General features: G+C 41.1%; 1 protein-coding gene across 1 annotated transcript; it reads right to left on the reverse strand.

Moving 5' to 3' along the window:
- Positions 1-35: 35 nt before the first annotated feature.
- On the reverse strand, positions 36-9,842 carry LOC136425159 (uncharacterized). Its single transcript, XM_066413956.1, has 6 exons — positions 8,213-9,842; positions 2,861-2,989; positions 1,738-2,392; positions 1,114-1,304; positions 148-300; positions 36-41 (listed from the first exon to the last, which is right to left on the reverse strand). The coding sequence occupies exons 1-6, from the start codon at positions 9,116-9,118 to the stop codon at positions 36-38; spliced, it is 2,040 nt and encodes a 679-aa protein (XP_066270053.1). The 5' UTR covers positions 9,119-9,842.
- Between the last annotated feature and the right edge of the window lie 10,774 nt (positions 9,843-20,616).

A 20,616-nucleotide genomic window follows, 5' to 3' on the forward strand; every position in this document is an offset into this window, starting at 1 on the left:
GAAAAATAGTAGGTATATGCAGCGTTATACTAAACTCAAAACTGCAAACACATGTCTAGGAAAAGCTCTATATTACCTATAGAGTAACATAATGCTGTGGATGTAAAGCGGCAAGACATAGAGAAAATTGATGTGTGTTTTTCTTACTTCATGGTACATGGTAGTACAGATGTAGACGTGTGCGTTTTGCCGTGTTCTCTTCTGCACTATAAAGTCCTCGCTCTTGGTGTTCCTGTTCTTCCGACTCAGCAGCAGCCATTGTTCGGGGAACACTCCGCTGTAACCGGGCAGCCAGAACAACTACAGGGGGATAAAGGTCGTCATTCTATGACATTCATTCATTTCTGGAGTTCGGCAACAGAGACAACAAGTATCATATCTAAAATTTACATCTATTTTTCATGTCTTGTGTAATTGTTCGTACATTGGTAAGCGTATACATTAAAAATACAAAACACTATCGTAGTGTGGAACTCGATACAACCAAATACGGTAGGGGCATCCTCATGTGTGGATATGTTGCAGTTAGGTGTGAAGTGTAATCAGCTGCCATCGCGCCGCGTGCCTGCGAAGCTGGTGTGTTACGCTTAAGGAGGGTGGTTATACCAGAGCCAGAGAGAAGTGGCAGACATGGTAAGAGAGAGAAGAACTAAGATGGCTAGGACATGTCCTGAGAATATAGGGGAAGGCCAAGACTGACGTGGAAAATGAATGTAGAGATGGGCCTTGAAACCATGGGAAGCTCCTGGTATAGAGTCAAGAGAGAAGCACAAAACCGAGAAAGGTGGAAAAGGACGGCCCGATGTGCCTTAAAGGCACGGGAGGAACTAGAGTAAGGTGCTAATATTATGATATATATATATCTTTTTTAATCAGTTCGACAGCCTGATGTTGTCATCGATTCCACGAAGATAGGCGGCTGGTACATCATAAGCATAATAAACAAAAGAAAGTCACATCACAATCTTGCCTCGAGTTTACATTTTGTCATCAGCTTTAACATTACCTCATATTCATTATTATCATTATCATCATCATCATCATCATCACAATATCATAATGTTACAGTATACAGCAATAAGTACCATTATCATTATAAATCTCTCCACTCACGCTGGCTTCCCTCTCCATGACGATGGTCGGGCTCCTCATGACGAACCAGGTTGTGGACAGGAACTGGATGAGTAGCAGACCTGCAGTCACCGGCACGTCCCACTCCAGCTCTTCAAGGTTAGCCTCGCACGTCTCCAGAGGGATGAAAAACGGCACGGCCTCGCAAAGGCCCTGGACATACGCGATCGTGACTACAAAGAACAAGAAAAAATTATTGTTACTAGATGTATCTTTAAAGTCGTCTATTACACATTCATGTTATGTATTAGCTTCCATAGCAGGCTTGGCTTTTCTGGCTTTTCACTGGTGTCATATACAGGTGTTCTAACAGCGTCCAACACTAGAAAACAACACGTTATCAACGAAAAAAAAACAAGACATGACGTCTAATCTAGAGGTTATTATACATCACATTTTTGAGTTGACAGTCTGACTTATCTTTTTTCCAAAGAAGCCGTGTTTAAGCACAGTTCTTGTTTCAAGCAATGAGTCATCAAAATGACCAAAAGATCATACATGGACTGATTTTCTTCCAGCCTTGGGAATTGAGTGGCCTTGATACGCCATGGTAAAGTAGAGATCTACTTTTCTTTCAAACAATAATGAATGGAATTTGGTCCTTACATGCGACATTGGTTGCTATGCAGAGTGGCAGGGCGAATCCGAAGAACTGCATTCGTATGGTGCACGCCATCCAGGCCAGAACGTACCCGCCGAAACTGCAACACACGTTCACGATAAAACTCACGAGAGCCGGATGGTCCATGTTAAACTTCGTGTACAGGTCCGGTTTGGCCCACGCCCAGGGAGTGCAGATCTTAACCAACCCCATCATCCTCAAGGCTTCCGGGACAAGGAGGACGAAAACGAGCTTGACGAAGTTGTTGATAATCCCAGCCTTCCACCTCGCGTTCTCCTTAACGTTGCTTCCGAGATGGTCGACAGTTTGCACTTGTCTCCCAAAGAAGATGCCGTCCGGATCTTCTACAGTGACGTCTTGTGCCCTGCTCTTCTTCTTGGACCGGGCGGTGTGCTCGGTGTGGTCGGCTTCAGTGCCTTCTCCGGTCTGGTACTCTTGTAGAAACGGCGCCCAGGCGACGGAGAGAGACAGCAGGGAGACCGGGACCTCCCACTCATTGCACTTAGCCCGGTACACGCACCAGGCCGCCACTAGTCCTCCACAAGCCAGCGCGAGGATGATTGACGCCAGGATGTAGAAGAACAGACCCATGTGTTTTTTGATCCGGACTTTAGACAGCTTGATGGAGTGTTTAACGACCTGTGATTTGGAATACCTGATGAGTATACAAGGCTGATGAAGATGCAGGCACCATAAATGGAATTAAATGGCTAGTCTAATGATAGATTCTACCTTAGGTTTTCTAATGTATGGCTTGGACCGTTTTTACTATCCACCTTGTTCAAAGATGACCACATACCTCCTGACCAGCTACTTTCGAGGTCATGCCTTCAAGTATTAGTAAGAGTTATCAACCCAGGATTGAAGTGTTCAAAATTATAGAGTGTAACTCCTTGCGACAGGTAAAGTAGAAGCATCCTCATTAGATAGCTTTAATAACCGCGTGCAGTCAAATGTGCAAAGGTTTTAGGCGTGACAGATTGTTCAGATTTGACAAAATCCAACTGCCGCCGCGCCGCGTGCCTGCGAAACTGATGTGCTTCGAAGAGGTGGTTTTGCGGGCTATATAGATACAGATTAAGATTGGCAAAATAAACTGTAGATCACCTGTAAGATGATGGGTACGAAGAAGATGCCGTTGGACAGGACGAGGCTGATAGACGGGACGACAGACGGCATCACCCGCAGCGTGAAGAGACACAACCCGAACACCTCCAGGAAACTCAGCACCACGCCCTGGAAAATATATGTTGTACATTTTCAGTATCATAGTTGTGCAATTGATACTTTTGGTTATTTACGCCAAAAAATAATTACTCAAGCAACTGGATAAAGTTTTGAAACAGTCAGACGTTTCAGACAGCATCCACTGTCTTTCGTCAGTGACTAACGATACGACTGAGAACAAGCTTAAATTAACAGTAGCTAATTGAACTATTGGCACAAAACTTTGTCTTGAATTAATCTTCCTTTAAAGACTACTTCAAGACGTCCTAAATTGTCTTAACCTCATTAACATACCAATTCAGAGTTTTGGTATAAAACCTGGTGTTCTCAGTCGTATCGTTAGTCACTGACGAAAGACAATGGATGCTGTCTGAAACGTCTGACTGTTTCAAAACTTTATCCAGTTGCTTGAGTAATTATTTTTTGGCGTATCTTACTACCTGGATGTCTAACCTTCATCAACTTTTGGTTATTTGTTTGTTTGAACCTTGGTTTATTTAATTCATGATAAGCTAAAATCGGCACGCATGCTGTAATTAAAATGCTTTGGAGATATCACAGGGCTCCCTCAAAACAAACACGTTATACAAGCGGCAAAGCCCTGCAATAAAAACTACGATGAAGATTAAATGCTTATTGCATAAAGACCCTAGCTATAAACTCGGAAGTTTCTTTGTGATTACCATGCAGCTTCTGTGGTAGGAAAAGACTTACATCATACACTTTTCAACATAGTTTTGAAAGATACACAACCTTATTACCTTCGCCTACTAATACTTTAGGTAGCGCCCGTGTGTGTGGGTGTGTGTGCGTATGCCCTTTCTCTGTATGTGTTTGAGAGAGAGAGAGAGAGTGTGTGTGTGTGTGTGTGTGTGTGTGTGTGTGTGTGTGTGTGTGTGTGTTTGTGTGTGTGTATATGTCACAGGACAGATTGGAATCCAGTACAATCTGGAACTGTCCTAGGACAGATTGGAATCCTGATTCCAATCTGTCCTAGAACAGATTGGAATCCTACAATACTACAATCCTTTTTTTGTATTTTTAAATAAAATAAAACAACTGAACTGTATATATGTAAACTAGAGTTCCACGAACACATATCTTCGCCGAATAAGCAAGGGTTTCTATAAAGAGTGCAGTGAGCGGTGTTTTTATAGAGTTCTTGAATCTATTATGTCTACAAATGTTACCTCATATATTAAGTTGAGTCTATCAATTGACATGTGTGTGTTATGTACAGGGTATGGTAGTTTGCAAGACTTTTCTTTTTTTTCTTGATTGACAGTTCAGCCTAGCAGTCCATGATTTAGGCACATACATGTAAGTTTTGATGGGAGCACTCACTAGACAGTGCTCCTAAGAAAACATCTCCAGGTATACCAGCTGATTTTAAAAGTAAATGCCAGTGCTCTAGGAAGGAATTCTTAGGAAGTTGAATCAAGCACACTCAGGGGGATGTGTGAGAATTTATTGTTCTTTCATGGAATTTTGTCTGTATTGGCTGTGAATATCCCAATCCTCAGCTTACACCTAGAAAGTTTAAACCTCCTTGCTTACAGTCACTGACTAAAAGTAATACCAAGACCTGAGGGCCAAGGCTTACATGATCTTCAATCAAGCAGTTGATAATTTGACAGCATCACTGCTTGTCCAGGACAATTGATGACATAGTTTGAAGCGGCATAACAAAGAAAGGAAAAATTATTTTAATTTTCTAAATGAGGATACTTCTTGCTTTGAAAGCGAGCTCTATCCCATCATGGAGGTTTGATCCCATAAGTTCCAGGATTTGAACTGTTACCGAAATATTGCCTAGAACAAACTCGAGTTTGCCTGATGTTTCGACTCATATGCTATGATTGTAATAACTTTATATGTCGTTTATAAAGGTTAGACATTCAGGTAAACAATATATATCAAAGACAATTCAAACTCTACAAGTGGATAAAGTTCGGAGATTTAATTCTGAATCTCATAACTTCGTACGTAAAATGGAACAATTTATAGAAATACACGTGCTAAGCCTGTACTAGTAGGTCTCGGTTCGGAGTTTTTTTTTTAAATTCGGGGCCGACCTGACTCGTTCCCAGAAAGGCAATAGCGCTTTTCCAAACATCCCTTTTCGGCCGATTCAATGTTTCTGATGGATAGGGGTGACTTATCTTCGAACGACAGACGAATTTGATATTTTCTGTGGAAACGTCATTTTTAGTGAAAACCGTCACTAAAAGGAATTTTCATCCCCAAAACTGCTATTTATAGGGCATTCTTCCAAGGCCGCTGGAAGGAAAATAAAAGTTTTCCTAGGATAATGACTGATATGGAAATAAAGGTCATCATTCTGTCTGTGCAATTAGGAAAAATGAAAAAAATCGTGAGGATACGTTTTCCGCAATCCCCGATGGTGCGAAACCTCGCAAAACGCACATAGAACGCACGATTCGGGTAATCAGGCGACAAAGCCGCGTTACCGTCATCGCGCACTAATACCAGGAAGTACCCGCGGACGACCAAAACTCGGAAACCGTAAAACGCTACGAAGATCGGGTTTTTGGCGACGCCTCAGGGGCGAGCCAAATTTTTACTATATTGTGTGCAGATTGCAAGAATTCTAGGAATTGTACAGGAATGTGAAAGTCCATGGGGCGATAACTCAAGAATGCCTGGATGTATAGTCTTCATATTTTGTAGGTGGGTAGGTCTGTGGGAGACCTTGTAATGATTGGATTTTGGGCCCCCTAGCGACTTTTTATGGTACTGCAGGGGAACTTTCACTTTTCAAATGTCGTCTTCTGAACATGCTATAGTCATGATTTTTAAGTGGTGGGTAGCTCTTTGTTAGGAAAATATGTCCTATAGATTTGGACCCCCTAGCGGCTATTTTTGGAACTGCAGGAGCTGATTTTGACTCAAACTTTGAAAGAGAATAACGCAAGAAGGGGATGACGGATCATCATAATTTTTGGTGTGTAGATAGCTTAAGTGATGATTAACATAATCATATGCCAATTATGCAAATCAATATCTGATTTGCATAATTAATGAGGACAGTTAATAAATCAGCTGAATTCTATTATAGGACTCTCAAACGCATGACATATGTAACTGAGAAAGAGATAAATATCGATAGATATCAATAATGCAAATCGATACTTAATTTGCATAATTGATGACAAAATACTATAAATCCTTAGTGGTAAATGATGGAGATTTCATTTTTGCACCATTTGGAAGTTAAGTAAATGTGGCCACTATTAGACACAAATCTTGCATAGAGGACCTCATTTACATAATTTATGAGGAAATGGTACGATATCTTTTGTTGTGAAAACAAGATTTTCATCCATTGGACAACTTGTGTTATTTTGGTAGAGAAGGTGATCGACTGATATGATTTATGCGAGGTCCTTATTTGCATGTGGGTTTAAAACGAAAACGTTAACAGAGACCACCGTCGCCATGGCAACATCTTTTTATGTTGCCAATCTTGTTCAGGAAATATAAAAGATAACGCACTGCTATAGCGATAGCCGAAAAATCGGGAGCCAAAACTAACGAGAAAACCTAGGATTTGCGTCTTATCTTCACGCACTACTTAGGTAGGCGGTCAAAACAATTCCGAACCGGAACCTTAATACATGTACATGTATTTCCAGTTCCCGCACTACAAAAGTGACCTAAATAAGACATCTCTCCTTAGCTACATAACACCTTGAAGTACAGGTAAACCAAAAATGATAAGTATGTCACCAACATGGCTCGACTGACATGAGATTTGGATATGAATCTTGAACTACTATATTAAGTAGTCTATTTTGTAGGTTAGCACTGTTTATGTAAACTGTCTGAAGCACAGTTCAAGTCAATATTCTTATTGTATGACCGTGATAGTATTTTATGGAACAATGACTCAATGGACATTTGCTTGGTCCTACTTAGAAATAATGAAAAAAATACAACAAAACTATCATTGGCTAATAGTGTATATCTCTAGAAGTGAACTTTCAGAACCCTGAACCTTGAATGGGGACAACAAGGGGAACAATGGTTTTAGAAGTGATAAAAGTCTGAATCAGAACAATACGTACTGCCAATGAATTTGTTTACCCACAGGCTGACTATGCATACGTCGCGCACAAAATCAAATCTGTCAAGCATACATGTACATGTATGCTATATACTACTCACTATTTTTACTCAACATTCAACATTTATAACGGTTACCCTAGTTACCCTAAGCAAACATCTAACAGTAGTGAGGAAAGGGTAGGAGATGAATGTAATGTTGAGAAAGAAATTAAAGCATCACATGCATTTAACTCTGAAGTTTTATTTTATCAGCTTGAAAGATGTATTTCAGATTAAAAAGTTTGTTCTCCTAAGTAACCCGGTTTGAAATGTTGACTATTTTAGAAAGGGACCCTGTCACAGAAAAATCTAATGTTGCATACTTGCCAATAATGAATGAAAATGCTAATTGCAAGGAACAATTCTAAAAGCTCTTAATTTCCTTTGCTCTAAGTCTTTATTTAATGTCGGACGTGATGTTGAATACTTAGTTGTTGTTGGAGATGCCAAAAGCTTTGACCACCTTATTGAATTGCTACAACAGCACAGGGTGTCTGCTGTTTACCAGTAACCATGGTGACAGCCGTCTGGGCCAGGTCGTTGACCCTATTTGTTTAGAAGAGATTGCACTGGATTTCGATTTTGTCCCGGTTTCTTTATGTTGCTAGATAGAAAGCCCGACAAAAATGCATAAAGGAACGCCAAAAACAAGCCAAAACCCAACCTCTGCTTGGTACATCCTTGCTATAAAATGCAAAAGTCATCATGGCCGGGCGCGGCTTACGAGTGGTGCGTTCTATTCTGGAATCAAAATGAGAGAGAGAGAGTGTGTGTTTGTGTGTATATATATATGAGAGAGAGAGAGAGAGAGAGAGTGTGTGTGTGTGTGTGTGTGTGTGTGTGTGTGTGTGTGTGTGTGTGTGTTCGTGTCTGTCTATCAGTCTGTCAGTCTATATGTCTGTCAAGGTGATAAATCTAGAAGGCCTACATGGCATAGTTTGTCTTTGTAATTAGTAAGTGGCTAGGTATTGTTTCTTGTCGTTGACCGAAAAGAAAAATTATTCACATAAGAAAACTATGTTGAATTGATACGCTAACCTAATGAAACTATCGAATGACGTAAAAAATATACTGTTAATCCAAAAAAATATGAATATTACTTACCAGAACTGCAGCTTTGACGTGTGGCCACGGCATAGAAGCCTGGAACGCTCCATTCCACACGCTACGGAAGAGGGAGACTCCGTATGGGAACATCAAGATGTATTCCACCATAACCACCGTGGACTCCATTACTTTAAATTCTGCAGTCTCCGCAAAGGTTTCGTTGCCTCGACACATGCTGGCAAAGGTGTCGTTTTCCCATATACTCGTGAAATTGTCGTTTTCCCATAGTAGAGACTGGTTGCGGTAAGTCTTGGTGATTCCGATGATGGATAGTTTGCTTACAGTGAGACACGCGAGCACGATTATTCCGATCAGGATGGAAAGTACGAGTTTGAGAACTTTGAGACAGATGTGAGTCCCTCCCACTGCACCGTACACAACGTCCGCCTCGATGTTACGGATGTTTACGGTCAGGCTCGGCTCGTACGCTCCAGCGTAGGTCTTCGGGGCGGGGCTCGAGGGCACCCGCCCGTTTCCTACAGAAGGCCCGCTGTCACCTGCCGTCATTCTCTTGATCTCGGGGGGAGTGCTGTTCGGAGTGCTCCGTTCCTCGCTAATATTGGACAGTCTTGTTCCGGGTTGCCCGTTGGCAAGCGTGCTCTCATTGGTCGACATGTGGCAGATACGTTTGTCGTCGATGACCCTAAAATCCTCATATAGATATATACGTATCAAGGATGTCACCTCTTTTGAACTGTTCCAGGCATTAGAAGGCAACTTCGACAGCGACACCCCCGTGCAGCACATCCTGGACACCCCGATCAGGGCACGGTACGTCAGCTTCAACCCTGTCAGCTGGAAGGACAGGATCAGCATGAGAGTGGAACTGCTCATAAAAAAAGAAGCCATAAGATCAATACAAGCGATGGTGTTGATTATTGAAAAACGTCTTATTTGACTCATGAATGGAACCACGTGTCCAACGAGATGGGTCAGTCATCCTGAAGGAGGCTGAATGTATAAACATAGATTCTGCAAACTGCTGTTGGGTAGTACCAATAGTTAAACTTTAACCATGGTAATGCACAACACGCATGGTTTAACATCAATGTTCTAAACAAGTATTCAAAGGAACAAACAAACAAGCAGATCTCACCGTACATGCCGATCTTCAGACGTTTATTGAAGTACGTTTCATCTTCCCTTTCAGACCTAGACCGAGACAGTTACATTCTGGCCACGGACGCGGATATCAAGTTCTCCCCGCAGTCTGCCAAGGCTCTGATGGAGATAATGAGTACGGACCCTAGCGTCGGCGCCGTGTGCGCGCGGACTCACCCCCTGGGGTCGGGTCCCTTGGTGTGATATCAAGCCATGATTCGACTATGCGATTGGGCACTGGTTTCAGAAGGTGAGTAAGAAAACGCAAACCCTTTCTATAAAAGGCGGCACCGAAGGTGCCCGGTGCGTTCGGCGCGTTCCGCGCGTTTCGAACAAGGTATAAGTAGGGTCACCTACGGTGAACCTACGGTGCCGATCATTTTGACCTGAGTCGAACTGCAGGTCACACCAGGACGCTTTATTTTCTTTTTTATTTGCCGCGTCACGATTTGACCCCGTTGCATGGGTTTAAACAACCGTCCGTCGCGCAGCAAAAAGACCTCGGACCTACATAATGTTTATATTTCTTCACATCTACAGGATCTGCCCAACACAACCATGTAGATATTTCGTTCACAGCAAATTGTCAGCGAGCGCTGTGGCTTTCGAAATATTGACAATTTTTTGGTCAGTATATTTGTGCGTGTATTTTTGACGGTTAACCTGGATCCAACTAGATATTTACATCGCATGATAGTCCATTTCCTCACCTTTGAATCGATACCAAAGTCCCTTGGATAATTTTAGGGCAACCGGTTTTGCCACCCAAAAAACGAACAACAGGTCAATTTGCAGGGCGTCTTATTCTTAAGAATAAGACAAACACAATGTCCGTTCACAATGCTTTACAGAACTCAAAACATATCTAATGGCATTGGTCAACTTGCATATGAATTTCACTTTTCCTGGCTTCAAGATGATATTAGTCTTATTTTGAAGTGTTTCAGAATATTCATTTTAGACGGCAAAGCATGAGCCATACGAGTATTAGTTTCATCAACGTTCCCAACACCGGCTAAAAGTTGCAACATTGCACCTGACCTCGCCTGACCCCCGCGGCAGGAAAATGGAACGTATTGGTTGGGTTCGGTCGTTGGAACGCAGGACTCGGTTCGAAGTGATTGACTTCAAATTTGACTATTTTGTTATGCCACGCGAAATGTCTCGAAATTTATCCAAAGCGCAGGAGTGCACGCATCGGTAGCTAGAACTAGGCAGAAATTTCACCACCGCAAAGTAGGTATTGTCGCAGTTTTTTGGGGGGCAAAACCGGTTGCCCTAAAATTATCCAAGGGACTTTGGTATCAATTTTAAGGTGAGGAAATGGGCTATCACGCGATGTAATTATCTAGTTGGATCCAGGTGTACTGTAAATAAGAAAAACACAAATAAACTGACCAAATATTCTTAATGTTTCGAAGGCCACAGTTTCTGTAGTTCCATTTCGTTCCACTTCGCACTTTCGGTTTACCCTTTACCACTATGTCTATTCGGAGAAATAATGATTTAGGAATCGTAACTGTCTATATAGATCCGGACCCCATGGAACCAGTGCAACCACGCCACCTGTCCAAAACATAATGCCCTGCACCGAGCACTCATGCAAGCATGAATGAGGCATGCATTTGGAGGTTGAGATGCGTGGTATGCAACAATGTGAAGTCTTTTTGCAAGTACTTCATTAGAAATAGCAGGGTACAAATTCAAGGATATCGTTCACTGTTTCTGATGGATGTTCACTCCATAACTCTCCAAGCAGAGGAGTGCTTCCGGCTGGTTTCTCTAAAAAAATGACAAAGTAGAAAGCCCGGCAAAAACGCCTAAAAACACGTCGAAAACCAACCGGAACCCCTCCTCTGCTTGGAGAGTACACTCCATAATGAATTGATGGCATTTTTTGTTTGTTTGGACTCCTAATTTTCGTTTAGGGATCAGAAACTTGCAATTCTAAAGGAATATGCAAAGGTGACACAAAAAGCATTATGACTACAACACATAAGTATAACAACATCGACAAGACATGAAATGCAATCACGATTGTCATATTGTTTCTGCCGCAAATGAACAGTCGTCAAAATGTACATGTAAGTTCCTCTCAGTCGTTAATACATAACCTGAAACAGACGGAATCCAAACACGATTCGCAATGTTTACATCTCTCCCTTTCTCATGTAACAGCAGTGTCTTGATATCAGCAGGAAAGTTCATCCCTGTTGGTAAATGGCATTATGAAGAAAGACTGAATCTTACAAAGCTAGCACTCAGAAGAATTGGGACTAATCCGACGGAGTCAGCCGAGAATTTGGGTAAGTCCCAAGGACTCCCAATTCTTCTACGTTTTGGCTTTGTCAATTTCAGTCTACATTCATAATCATATCTTGATATCAACAGCGACAAGGGCAATAAAACACTCGACCTCAATTGCTTTAAGACAAATAGTAAAGCAGCTAAGAAAATGTCAGCGCGATAACAGCGCGTGTTATCAAGGAGCACCTGACGGCATACCTACTCGGTAAACTTTACATGTTGTTCGCTCTGTTGAATCGACGGGACTTAAGTCAACTCATTAACATGGCAAGACGACGCTCCGTTTCTTGAAGAGAGGCCACACCTAGAGAATGGGTAGAAACCCATAACACTTTTCGATAAGAGTACGGGTATAGAATAAGAATCAAATGTAGTCAAAAATTCTTGTAGTAATTTGATAATGTATAGATGAATAAGTATACTAGTACTATTCTTTTGTTGTGACCTGTACTTAACCCAGTGGCCATGGGTATATGTGTACAGTAACGATCTTCATTCGATTAAAAGTATGAGAATAGAATAAAAATCCATGTAGTTAAAAATTCTTGTAGTAATCTGACAATGTTTAGATGAATCTGCAGACTACTAGTATTCTTTTGTTGTGACCTGTACTCACCCCAGTGGTTATATGTGTACAGTAAAGGTCTTACTTCATTCAATGTCTCTCACAAATATACTACCCCAAACCTGTGCTTACTAATATGTCAGTTTACTAGTCATGGATTCAGTGTCATAGAAACTTTACATACAGTCTCAAAATGTGCCAATAAACAAATGCTCTATAGTTAAGTGGCACTCACGCACATGCATTTGTTTCTGTTGAATGATATTCAACGTATGTATGACAGAACCGACAGAACATGTTCTGTCACAAAACATCCGAATTCTGTACGACACTTTCATCAGAACTTTAACGTTCCGAGATTGTTATCGTAGACCTGGCATAAGACGTTTGTGACACGGGTCTTGTTTATTACCCTGACGACGGAGGACCGGTTGCTAGGCAGTCACCATAAAACCAACCGCAATGGGGGTCACTTGTGGGTCAGGGGCATACCCATATACGTCACAACACCTGTCGATAAGCGCACCTGGTTCATGGGTTAGTGACCCTACTCTACAAGCAGAGGTTGGTGGAGAAGGTTGTGATCTTTTTTTATCACATGCCCCGTTTTCTGTCGGCACTCTCCACCATTAGTAGTGCAGACAGAAAACGGACATGTGATAAAAGATCACAATCTGCTCCACCAACTTCTGCTTGGATAGTAAGCAACCCTTCTTCTGTAGCTCTACTATTATAATGAAAGCTCATCTGTGTTGGTAGTAATCATAATACAATGCTAAACTTTCTTCCAACACTGAAGTCACGTGTCTGTAACTCTCGCGAGTTTACGTTCGTCAGTGATTGGTCATTATTGATCCTGAAGAAGGCGACAGTCGTCGTCGAAAATTCGATCCGTGAATACCTTAGTGTTGGAAAAAAGTTTAGCATTGTATTATAGCTCTACTATTGTTTCACTCACGACCGTTTCGCTCACTCTACTGGCATGCTAATAGAGAGACTTGCACCTTGTACAGCCACATGATACATAAGACTAGATCATCTCATCAAGCCAAACAACTTCCCAACAGGCCGTGGCAGACACCATTTAAACTTCCAGTCGCTTTTTGGGCAATTTACTCCCAACCTTCAACATACAGTGTGATACCTACAAAAGCTCTTGTTTTGGCTTCTCTCCTTCAATCTTTCACGAATACACCATACATGTGCATACTAGAACTTAATCACGTCATAGAATGGCGTCTCCTAACCACTCGGCCTAAAAAACAACACTGCACGAAATGGCCTCGTATCCCGGCGTATACGTACAGGGATTCCTCCGTAAATATTCCATATCCCGGTGCGGATTTAGCGTATCCGTAAGTTTTAACGGATACGCTAAATCCGCACCGGGATATGGAATATTTCCGGAGGAATCCCTGTACGTATACCCCGGGATACGAGGCCATTTCGTGCAGTGCAATGGTGTGAAAATTGCCTTGCGTACTTTCTTATCAGTGGTAAAGAAGTCTTTGATACGGGCGTCATTTCCCACCTTTTGCACCCAATAAACAGCCTAGCGACGGAATGCTGAGTGGGGTAGGTAAACACTTGTGTCCTTGTTAACGCGACAGGGAAGCATGCAGAGTTGTGTAAAGCCTCTTGGAACATTAATAACAGTTAACAATCGCTTTGCCCTTTGATAAAAGTGTGCTTGCGGTAGGTACATTGTAGTTCTCCAACTTCCTCTACAATGTAGTCCCCCGATCGGCCTCTCCCACGATGTACCGGTCTTATTGTGTAAACATACTTTTTCATGTGTGTCTCGACTAAAACTTCGTAAACAACGTTGCAACAAAGTGTCATACCACACTTCAGTTAAATTTTTTTGCCCTTTGATACACGTGCTTTTTGCGCTTGGTTCATTGCAGTTTACCTACAATGTAGTTCAACCCCTACCTCTATATCCCACGACGCACGCGTCATTTTATGCGCTACATACCACTGGTGTGTGTGGATTGTGTCTACATTAATGCTGCAACAAATCATCGGTTCAGTTAAAATCGCTTGCCCTTTGATACAAGCACTTTTTGTGGTCGTTTGGTGTCTTAAGCATTAATGTTACAACAAATGATCATGCTCAAATAGCAATCGCTTTGCCCTTAATTTTGAGACGTGTTTTTTTTTTTTTGCGGTCCTTGAATCTTTCTACAATACAGTTCACCAAACTTTCGCACGTTGTACCGGACACCCAGGGTAACGAAAACAATCATGCCGATGGTGTACAACAGATAAGAAGATGAGATCTCAGTACAGTATCTGGAAGAAATAGAATATGAATTTACGCCTAAACGAGTGTTCACCTAAAATCAGGACTTTTTTCGACATTTTAATTCGGACATTGGACGGATATGCCCGTCACTTAACGCGGCTCATTGACGGAGGTAGCCGTACGGTGACGTAAACAGGAGTTTGCGGTCGGAGGTTCGTGGCACATTTGTCGTAAACAACCCGAGGTCAATCAGGCCACTGCACACACTTCTGATCAAACACTGGGGACAGGAGAAAGTAAATAGAGATGCTCCGAGGATTGTTTGTGATAGTCTTACCCTGTGTACAAAGGTAAGACAAAAACAATCAGTGCTGCAGTAAAATTTGTTGATATCATATAAACGCTTAAGGTTCATCTTTTCAAAACAAATAAGCAGTAATTGTAACTGCCTATTATGTTTTAATACAAAGTATCAACTCTTCGATAAAGCAAATATTTAGAAATAACTATCATCAATGTCTTTTCAGACTAAAAAGTTGTGTGTAGGGAGACGGTACTCTTTAGCTCTTATACAATAATTCTTATAGCAAGCAAAAATATATACATTTCGGAAACGCCATGTAGGACGCAAAACAATACTGCCCTTGAAATTGTGCGTACAGACATACAAACTAAGTAAAAAGAAGTACCAATAATTCTTAGTCCTTTTATTACAAAATGTTTGAGCATCAGAAGTAACGGAATTACACGATGAAGTATAGAACCTCCACCGGAAGTTGTTGAGGTGACAGTTATATTTACCCTAGCCTGTATAAGGAGACAACATGACGTACCTTAGAAGCAACTTCCGGTCTCACAGTTGACAAAGATTGTTACCTTCTCCTTGTAACCGGATATTGGGCACAGAAATGACGCTTGTAACTTGACAGGGGTTTCCCTCAGCCTTCTTATTTCCAGGGGTGTAAACATTTAGTATTGTTGTTAGCATGTTTACGTACACCACTATATACATAGCTGTCTTCTACAATACACACCTGGAAATTGTCCACTTGCCGTTTCAGTCTTATATGACACCCTATCCCAATTAATAATTAGTGTCATGATATTTCTCCATCATCTTTTTATTTAGCTTGATAAAAAGCTATGTTCTGCTTGTAGTAACACAAAGGACAGACACATAGACTGATGGTACAGTGTAGGCATGTTCAATGTATCGGAAATTTCCATGATCTCCTTAGGATCCATAATAGCAAAGAACAGCATCCCTTTATAAAAACCTCAACAAGTTGTATTCCAAACATTTAAATTGCATCAGATACGGCTCGGAACTACCAATAGTGTTGTTGTATCAACAATAAGGAAGTCGTTCCCAAAAGAGCAGCACATGTTTTACCTGCACAGTATGCCACCTGAGCCAACAGTACAAAGTCAATGTGTTTCTGATGTAAAAGGCAAACTTCGATGGTCAGTTGCCAAGTTATCGGGTACGGCGTTCGGCATGTAACATACAACGGATTTCATAACAGAAGAACCCTAAAGCAAACCCAGATAATGAACGAAAAACCTTTAATGTACTTTTATAATGACTGTCTCTTGTCACGTGATAATCAACATCAAGTCACGTGACAAGAGAACTCCAAGACGAGATCTGACTTTATTACCGGGTTGACGAAGAGACAGAGAATTCGTCTCGAAAGCTCCCCAGGACAATCTTTTTTATGTTGTGTGTAATGCTTAAATGTTTGTCAAAAATACTTTTATACTCTTACAAGCTTAGTACAGATCATGGTGATAAAAGCAGAAGTAATGCAAGAAATAAAAAAAAAGTCTTTTTTCATGGAGATAAATTGAACTGCTATTTATCAGCATTTCTGCCAGTGGACATTAGCCATCAAACCACACTCTCTGACAATCGATGGTTGCCTGGCTGGGTTAGACTAAGTTTATGTACATAGTTTCACACAGGCTTGGCTTAAATTGTGTTTGTAACGTTTTTAAGTAGGCGTCGTGATCCAGGGATGAGGAAAATTAACTTTGGCGTGCTGTATTTCAGATAGTTATGTACTTAAACACAAAGGGGTATTTTCAAGCAAGAGTCAATTAACATCTGCATTTTTTTTCTGTGGCTTATAAAACCAGTGCATAGCCGATTTCTATAAAGCTTTATTAAACCCATGATATAGTGCACAGCACTTGGACTGGTGCTACACAGACTCGTGTGCTCTTCACAGACTGAATTGACGTGGATCAGTACTTTTCACTGAAATGTTTAATACATGTACATGTAGCTAGTACTGTAACACACACACACACATACACACAGGAAACGTCACAGAGCCAGTATCTTGAAGCAGCCGTGACGACAGTAAATACAAGGAGAAAGAGTCACAAGAAAGTAACAAACTGTGGTAAAACTAAAAGACACGCAACTACAAGCCCGGTGTAGTAATTATCACGGGATGGCTTTCATGATATAGAGGTGTTTTACTGACCCCAGTCGTACTATTTAAGTATAGCCTTTTTTGACAGCCTATCTACCAGTATTAGTAAAAACGCATACCATCTTCTACACATCAGTTCAATAAGTATCAAGTCATACAAAATGCATGGCACTGACAGGAAACGTGGGGAGGGGGCTGAAGAGCATTCGTCTGGAAGTACAGCATATCCGCGAGCTGTCGGCACGTTTGGACGTTTTATACGAGAAACTATATTAAATTTCCGAGCATAGGACAGTTTCAGTCACCTCAATATCATAGACCGAGTTTTTTGTACACATAGAATGTAATAAAAGTCTATAAACTGGAAAGTTTCAGTGATGCGTACCTTTGACATGTTTGGCAAGGTCATCAGGATCTTCCCTCATATCTCGATTTGACCTATGACCGTCCCTTTGTAACCTTTGACCACTCTGATGTCCCCGATGTCTCGCATGTTGTAGCAGCATATTTGTTTACAGCCCTGTGTGAATCTTTTGTGTTATTTTGTGCATGATTGGCCATGAATCGTCCATGAATACAGTAAATTACTTACATGAAAGTGTACTATAAGTATGAATAGTTGAAAAAAAATCGCAAACATGTAACTCACCACTTACAGGATGATCCGTATAGAATGTTATTTCTGATTATCCTACGGTAACAAATGGCTAAACATATTCTCTATGATGATACTTTCTTTTGACCTTTAGACTATATCTCTTTTGCACATCTGTATCGATCAGAAATACACCAAAAAAGAAAGTTTATGGTACGTGGATCATCAGGATCTTCTTTTTGACCTTTGACCTTATGAACTTGCCTTTTGACCACTTTGATGACCCTGATGTCTCGCGTATTGTAACAGTATGTCAGTGCACTGCCTTGGGTATACATCTTATGCCCTAAATCCTCAAAATTAGACGCAATTCTTCCCCAAAAGCAGTGGTTTGATGCAAGTTTGAGTCACTAAAAAAGTTGTTTGTCTTCTTGGTTTTTGTCACTGGTATTTTAAAAGTCATATACTTCCTCCTCGTTACCCCTTTTGTTGTGAGTTCAAGGTTAATATGTTTTAGTACAAAACAGGGACCTTTTTTCTACCGACACAACACCTGTACCAGTTGCTTTGGTGAAGCTAAGTTTAAGTACATATTTTTGTCAAGCAGGCCCGGCTTTAATTGCGTGTTTTATGTTTACCATGAGAGGCGTGACTGGTGGGTAAAGGCAAAGATGACTTCAGCGCTATTTTAAAAATCAAAATGTATTCGTTGCTATCCTCACCAGGTCCAAGTGTTTTTAAAGGAAGCTTTAAGCTACAGCTTCGTACGTTGTCAATTGGTTAGGTTGATAAAACTATATTACATACCTCTGTTTGGTGTGCATAGCCATGCTCTGAGTAACGTGTTTAGCAAACTTGACAATTTAATTTTATACAGACCGCGGAGATTGCAACCAGTGATATCGCTTGTCCAGAAAAACATGTTTTTAAAAATAGGCACGCGGTTACATGAACTTCAGGTCACTATGACCCTCTCACTGGACCCGCCTACGTTGGTGACCTCAACTCACTGCGACCGAGTAATTTGACGCCGCGCTCAACGAATTTCATCGATAAAAATCTTTTTACGCTTTGTGTGTTTTATCGTCTTTTTATTCATGCTTGTAGGTTTAAGTGTTGTTTTTTTCAAAACTCTAGGCACAGGTTTTCTCTTCTGTCATAGAGGGCCTGTAACTTAAGAGATTTACAGGTCTGATCGTACGAGAGGCTGTGTCCTACAATGATCCTCGTTTCCCGTCGTTTATCCTCTCTATCTTCTTGTGCTGTACGTTTGTGAGGCTGTAGTGTAAAAGTGGGACAGCGTATTCAAGTACGGGACAGATGAAACATGTGTACACACAATACAGTTTGTTTGTTTGCTTATTTTTATTTATCCAGGGGTAACATATCGCCTGTGATGGCGTTTTTCAATGTGCCCTGGGGGGCAAATCCCCACATTCAAACTTAGATACATAAGTTAACAAAAGCAACACAAACTGTAATTGAATAATAATGACCAGGTCTTCCACAGGAAGGTTGAATTCTCTAAGTTACAGCTTTTGTCTTCCTTTCTTTGTTATGTCGTTGACATGAGTGCCCATCCCAGGTCTGCTTGGAACGTCACTCCTAGGCACTTGGCGACGCCTGTACCGATTGTCTGGGTGAAGCTAAGTTTAAGTACATATTTATCTCACGTTGTCTATTAGCTTTGATTGTGCCTGTTATTTGTTTTCAACGTGAGTCGTGGCTGGCAGATAAAAACAAAGCGCTGTTTTTGTTGCATATCATGGTTGTTTAGAAGCTAATGATAAAGCTACGTTTAAAAACATATTTCTCACAGGCAGACTAAGGTTTAATTACGGCTGTTAGATGTTTACAACGTGAGTCGTGGCTAGCAGATAAAAACAAATCTGACCTCAGCGCTGTTTTTCAACCACTAAAAGTGATTTGTTACCGTCGTCTCTGAGTTCAAGTGTTTTTGAACGAGAGTCAAAACTGCGGCATGGATAAGATTGATAAAGTATTATCACATATCACATTTCTTTGTTTCGTGTATATAGAAAGGGTCTGATTGAAGTTTTGGACAAACAAGACAATCAAATTTGAAACAAATGGTGAAGTTTACAACGTTTGTCCAGACAGTTCCTAAAACGGTTCGTATCTTTAACTATAGGCACGCCGTTACCTGAAAAAATGGTACCGTCACATAAGCTTTCAATCTTGGTAAAATTGCTAGAGGAGAAAATCCAGAAATCCACAAAAAGGAAAGGAAAAAAGACATTTCTAATCAACGAAATCCAAATTTCTCTGTGATGCTGATGCAAGTGTCATTGCGTTGCGTTGCTAAAATAGAAATATGTATTGCAAAATTATCTATACCTCTATGACAAGAACTCTAAGTGTATATACATACATATATATGAACTGACACTGTTTTTTCAAAAAGACTTAGATAGGGTTGCATTCGTCTCACCAATGTTTCCTTTTTCGTTCAATTTTCAGGGACACTTTGACAAAACGGACCACCGACAAAAATCTGTGGCAACTTTTTTTTTTCTGTCAGATAACGACTGAACTTTGTACAACCCCCTACGACAGTCTGAATAATGCCCTCAGTGGTGTCGGCGTGGCATAATGGTAGAATGTTTGGCCCGGACTGTATAGGTGCTGGGGTCGAATCCTCTAACATGTCACGTTGACGTTGTGGCCATTGCGAAAAGCACTTAACACGAGTTTCCTCACTTCACTCAGGCGTGAATTAGGGCTTAATTGCGGTTAGGGATGTTTCTCGGATAGGACGTTAAATGGAGGTCCCGTGTTCTAGGACAACCACACATAGATCACGTTAAAGAACCCACCACCTTTTTGTAAAGACCAGGGGTTCTTCCCGGTGTGAGTGGATCAAATAAATCCGTCCGGCTTTGCGCCTTGTACTCTACAGTAAACTAGTACAAACCTAGTGTGTTACGCCATGAGCCGGTCTATCGGGTATGCAATACAAACATACAAACGCAAACAAAAAAGTCGTAAACAATTAGTACGACGAATATACGTCTAGTTTACATAAAATACTACGTAATGACCTAGATTTATGGAATACATGAGTAGGCATAAGAGCTACGAGTGATTTGGCACGAGATTAAACTTTCCCGGGCATAACTGTAC

This window comes from Branchiostoma lanceolatum, chromosome 19 (assembly GCF_035083965.1).
Source record: "Branchiostoma lanceolatum isolate klBraLanc5 chromosome 19, klBraLanc5.hap2, whole genome shotgun sequence".
Classification (NCBI taxonomy): domain Eukaryota; kingdom Metazoa; phylum Chordata; class Leptocardii; order Amphioxiformes; family Branchiostomatidae; genus Branchiostoma; species Branchiostoma lanceolatum.

Excerpts from the sequence above, each read along its gene's own strand:
- LOC136425159 (XM_066413956.1), bottom strand. The coding sequence starts at position 9,118 with ATGAGTCAAATAAGACGTTTTTCAATAATCAACACCATCGCTTGTATT. Across the intron at positions 2,393-2,860 it reads TCGTACCCATCATCTTACAG|GTCGTTAAACACTCCATCAA; the intron begins GTGATCTACAGT and ends TCCAAATCACAG. Across the intron at positions 301-1,113 it reads TCATGGAGAGGGAAGCCAGC|TTGTTCTGGCTGCCCGGTTA; the intron begins GTGAGTGGAGAG and ends ATCCCCCTGTAG.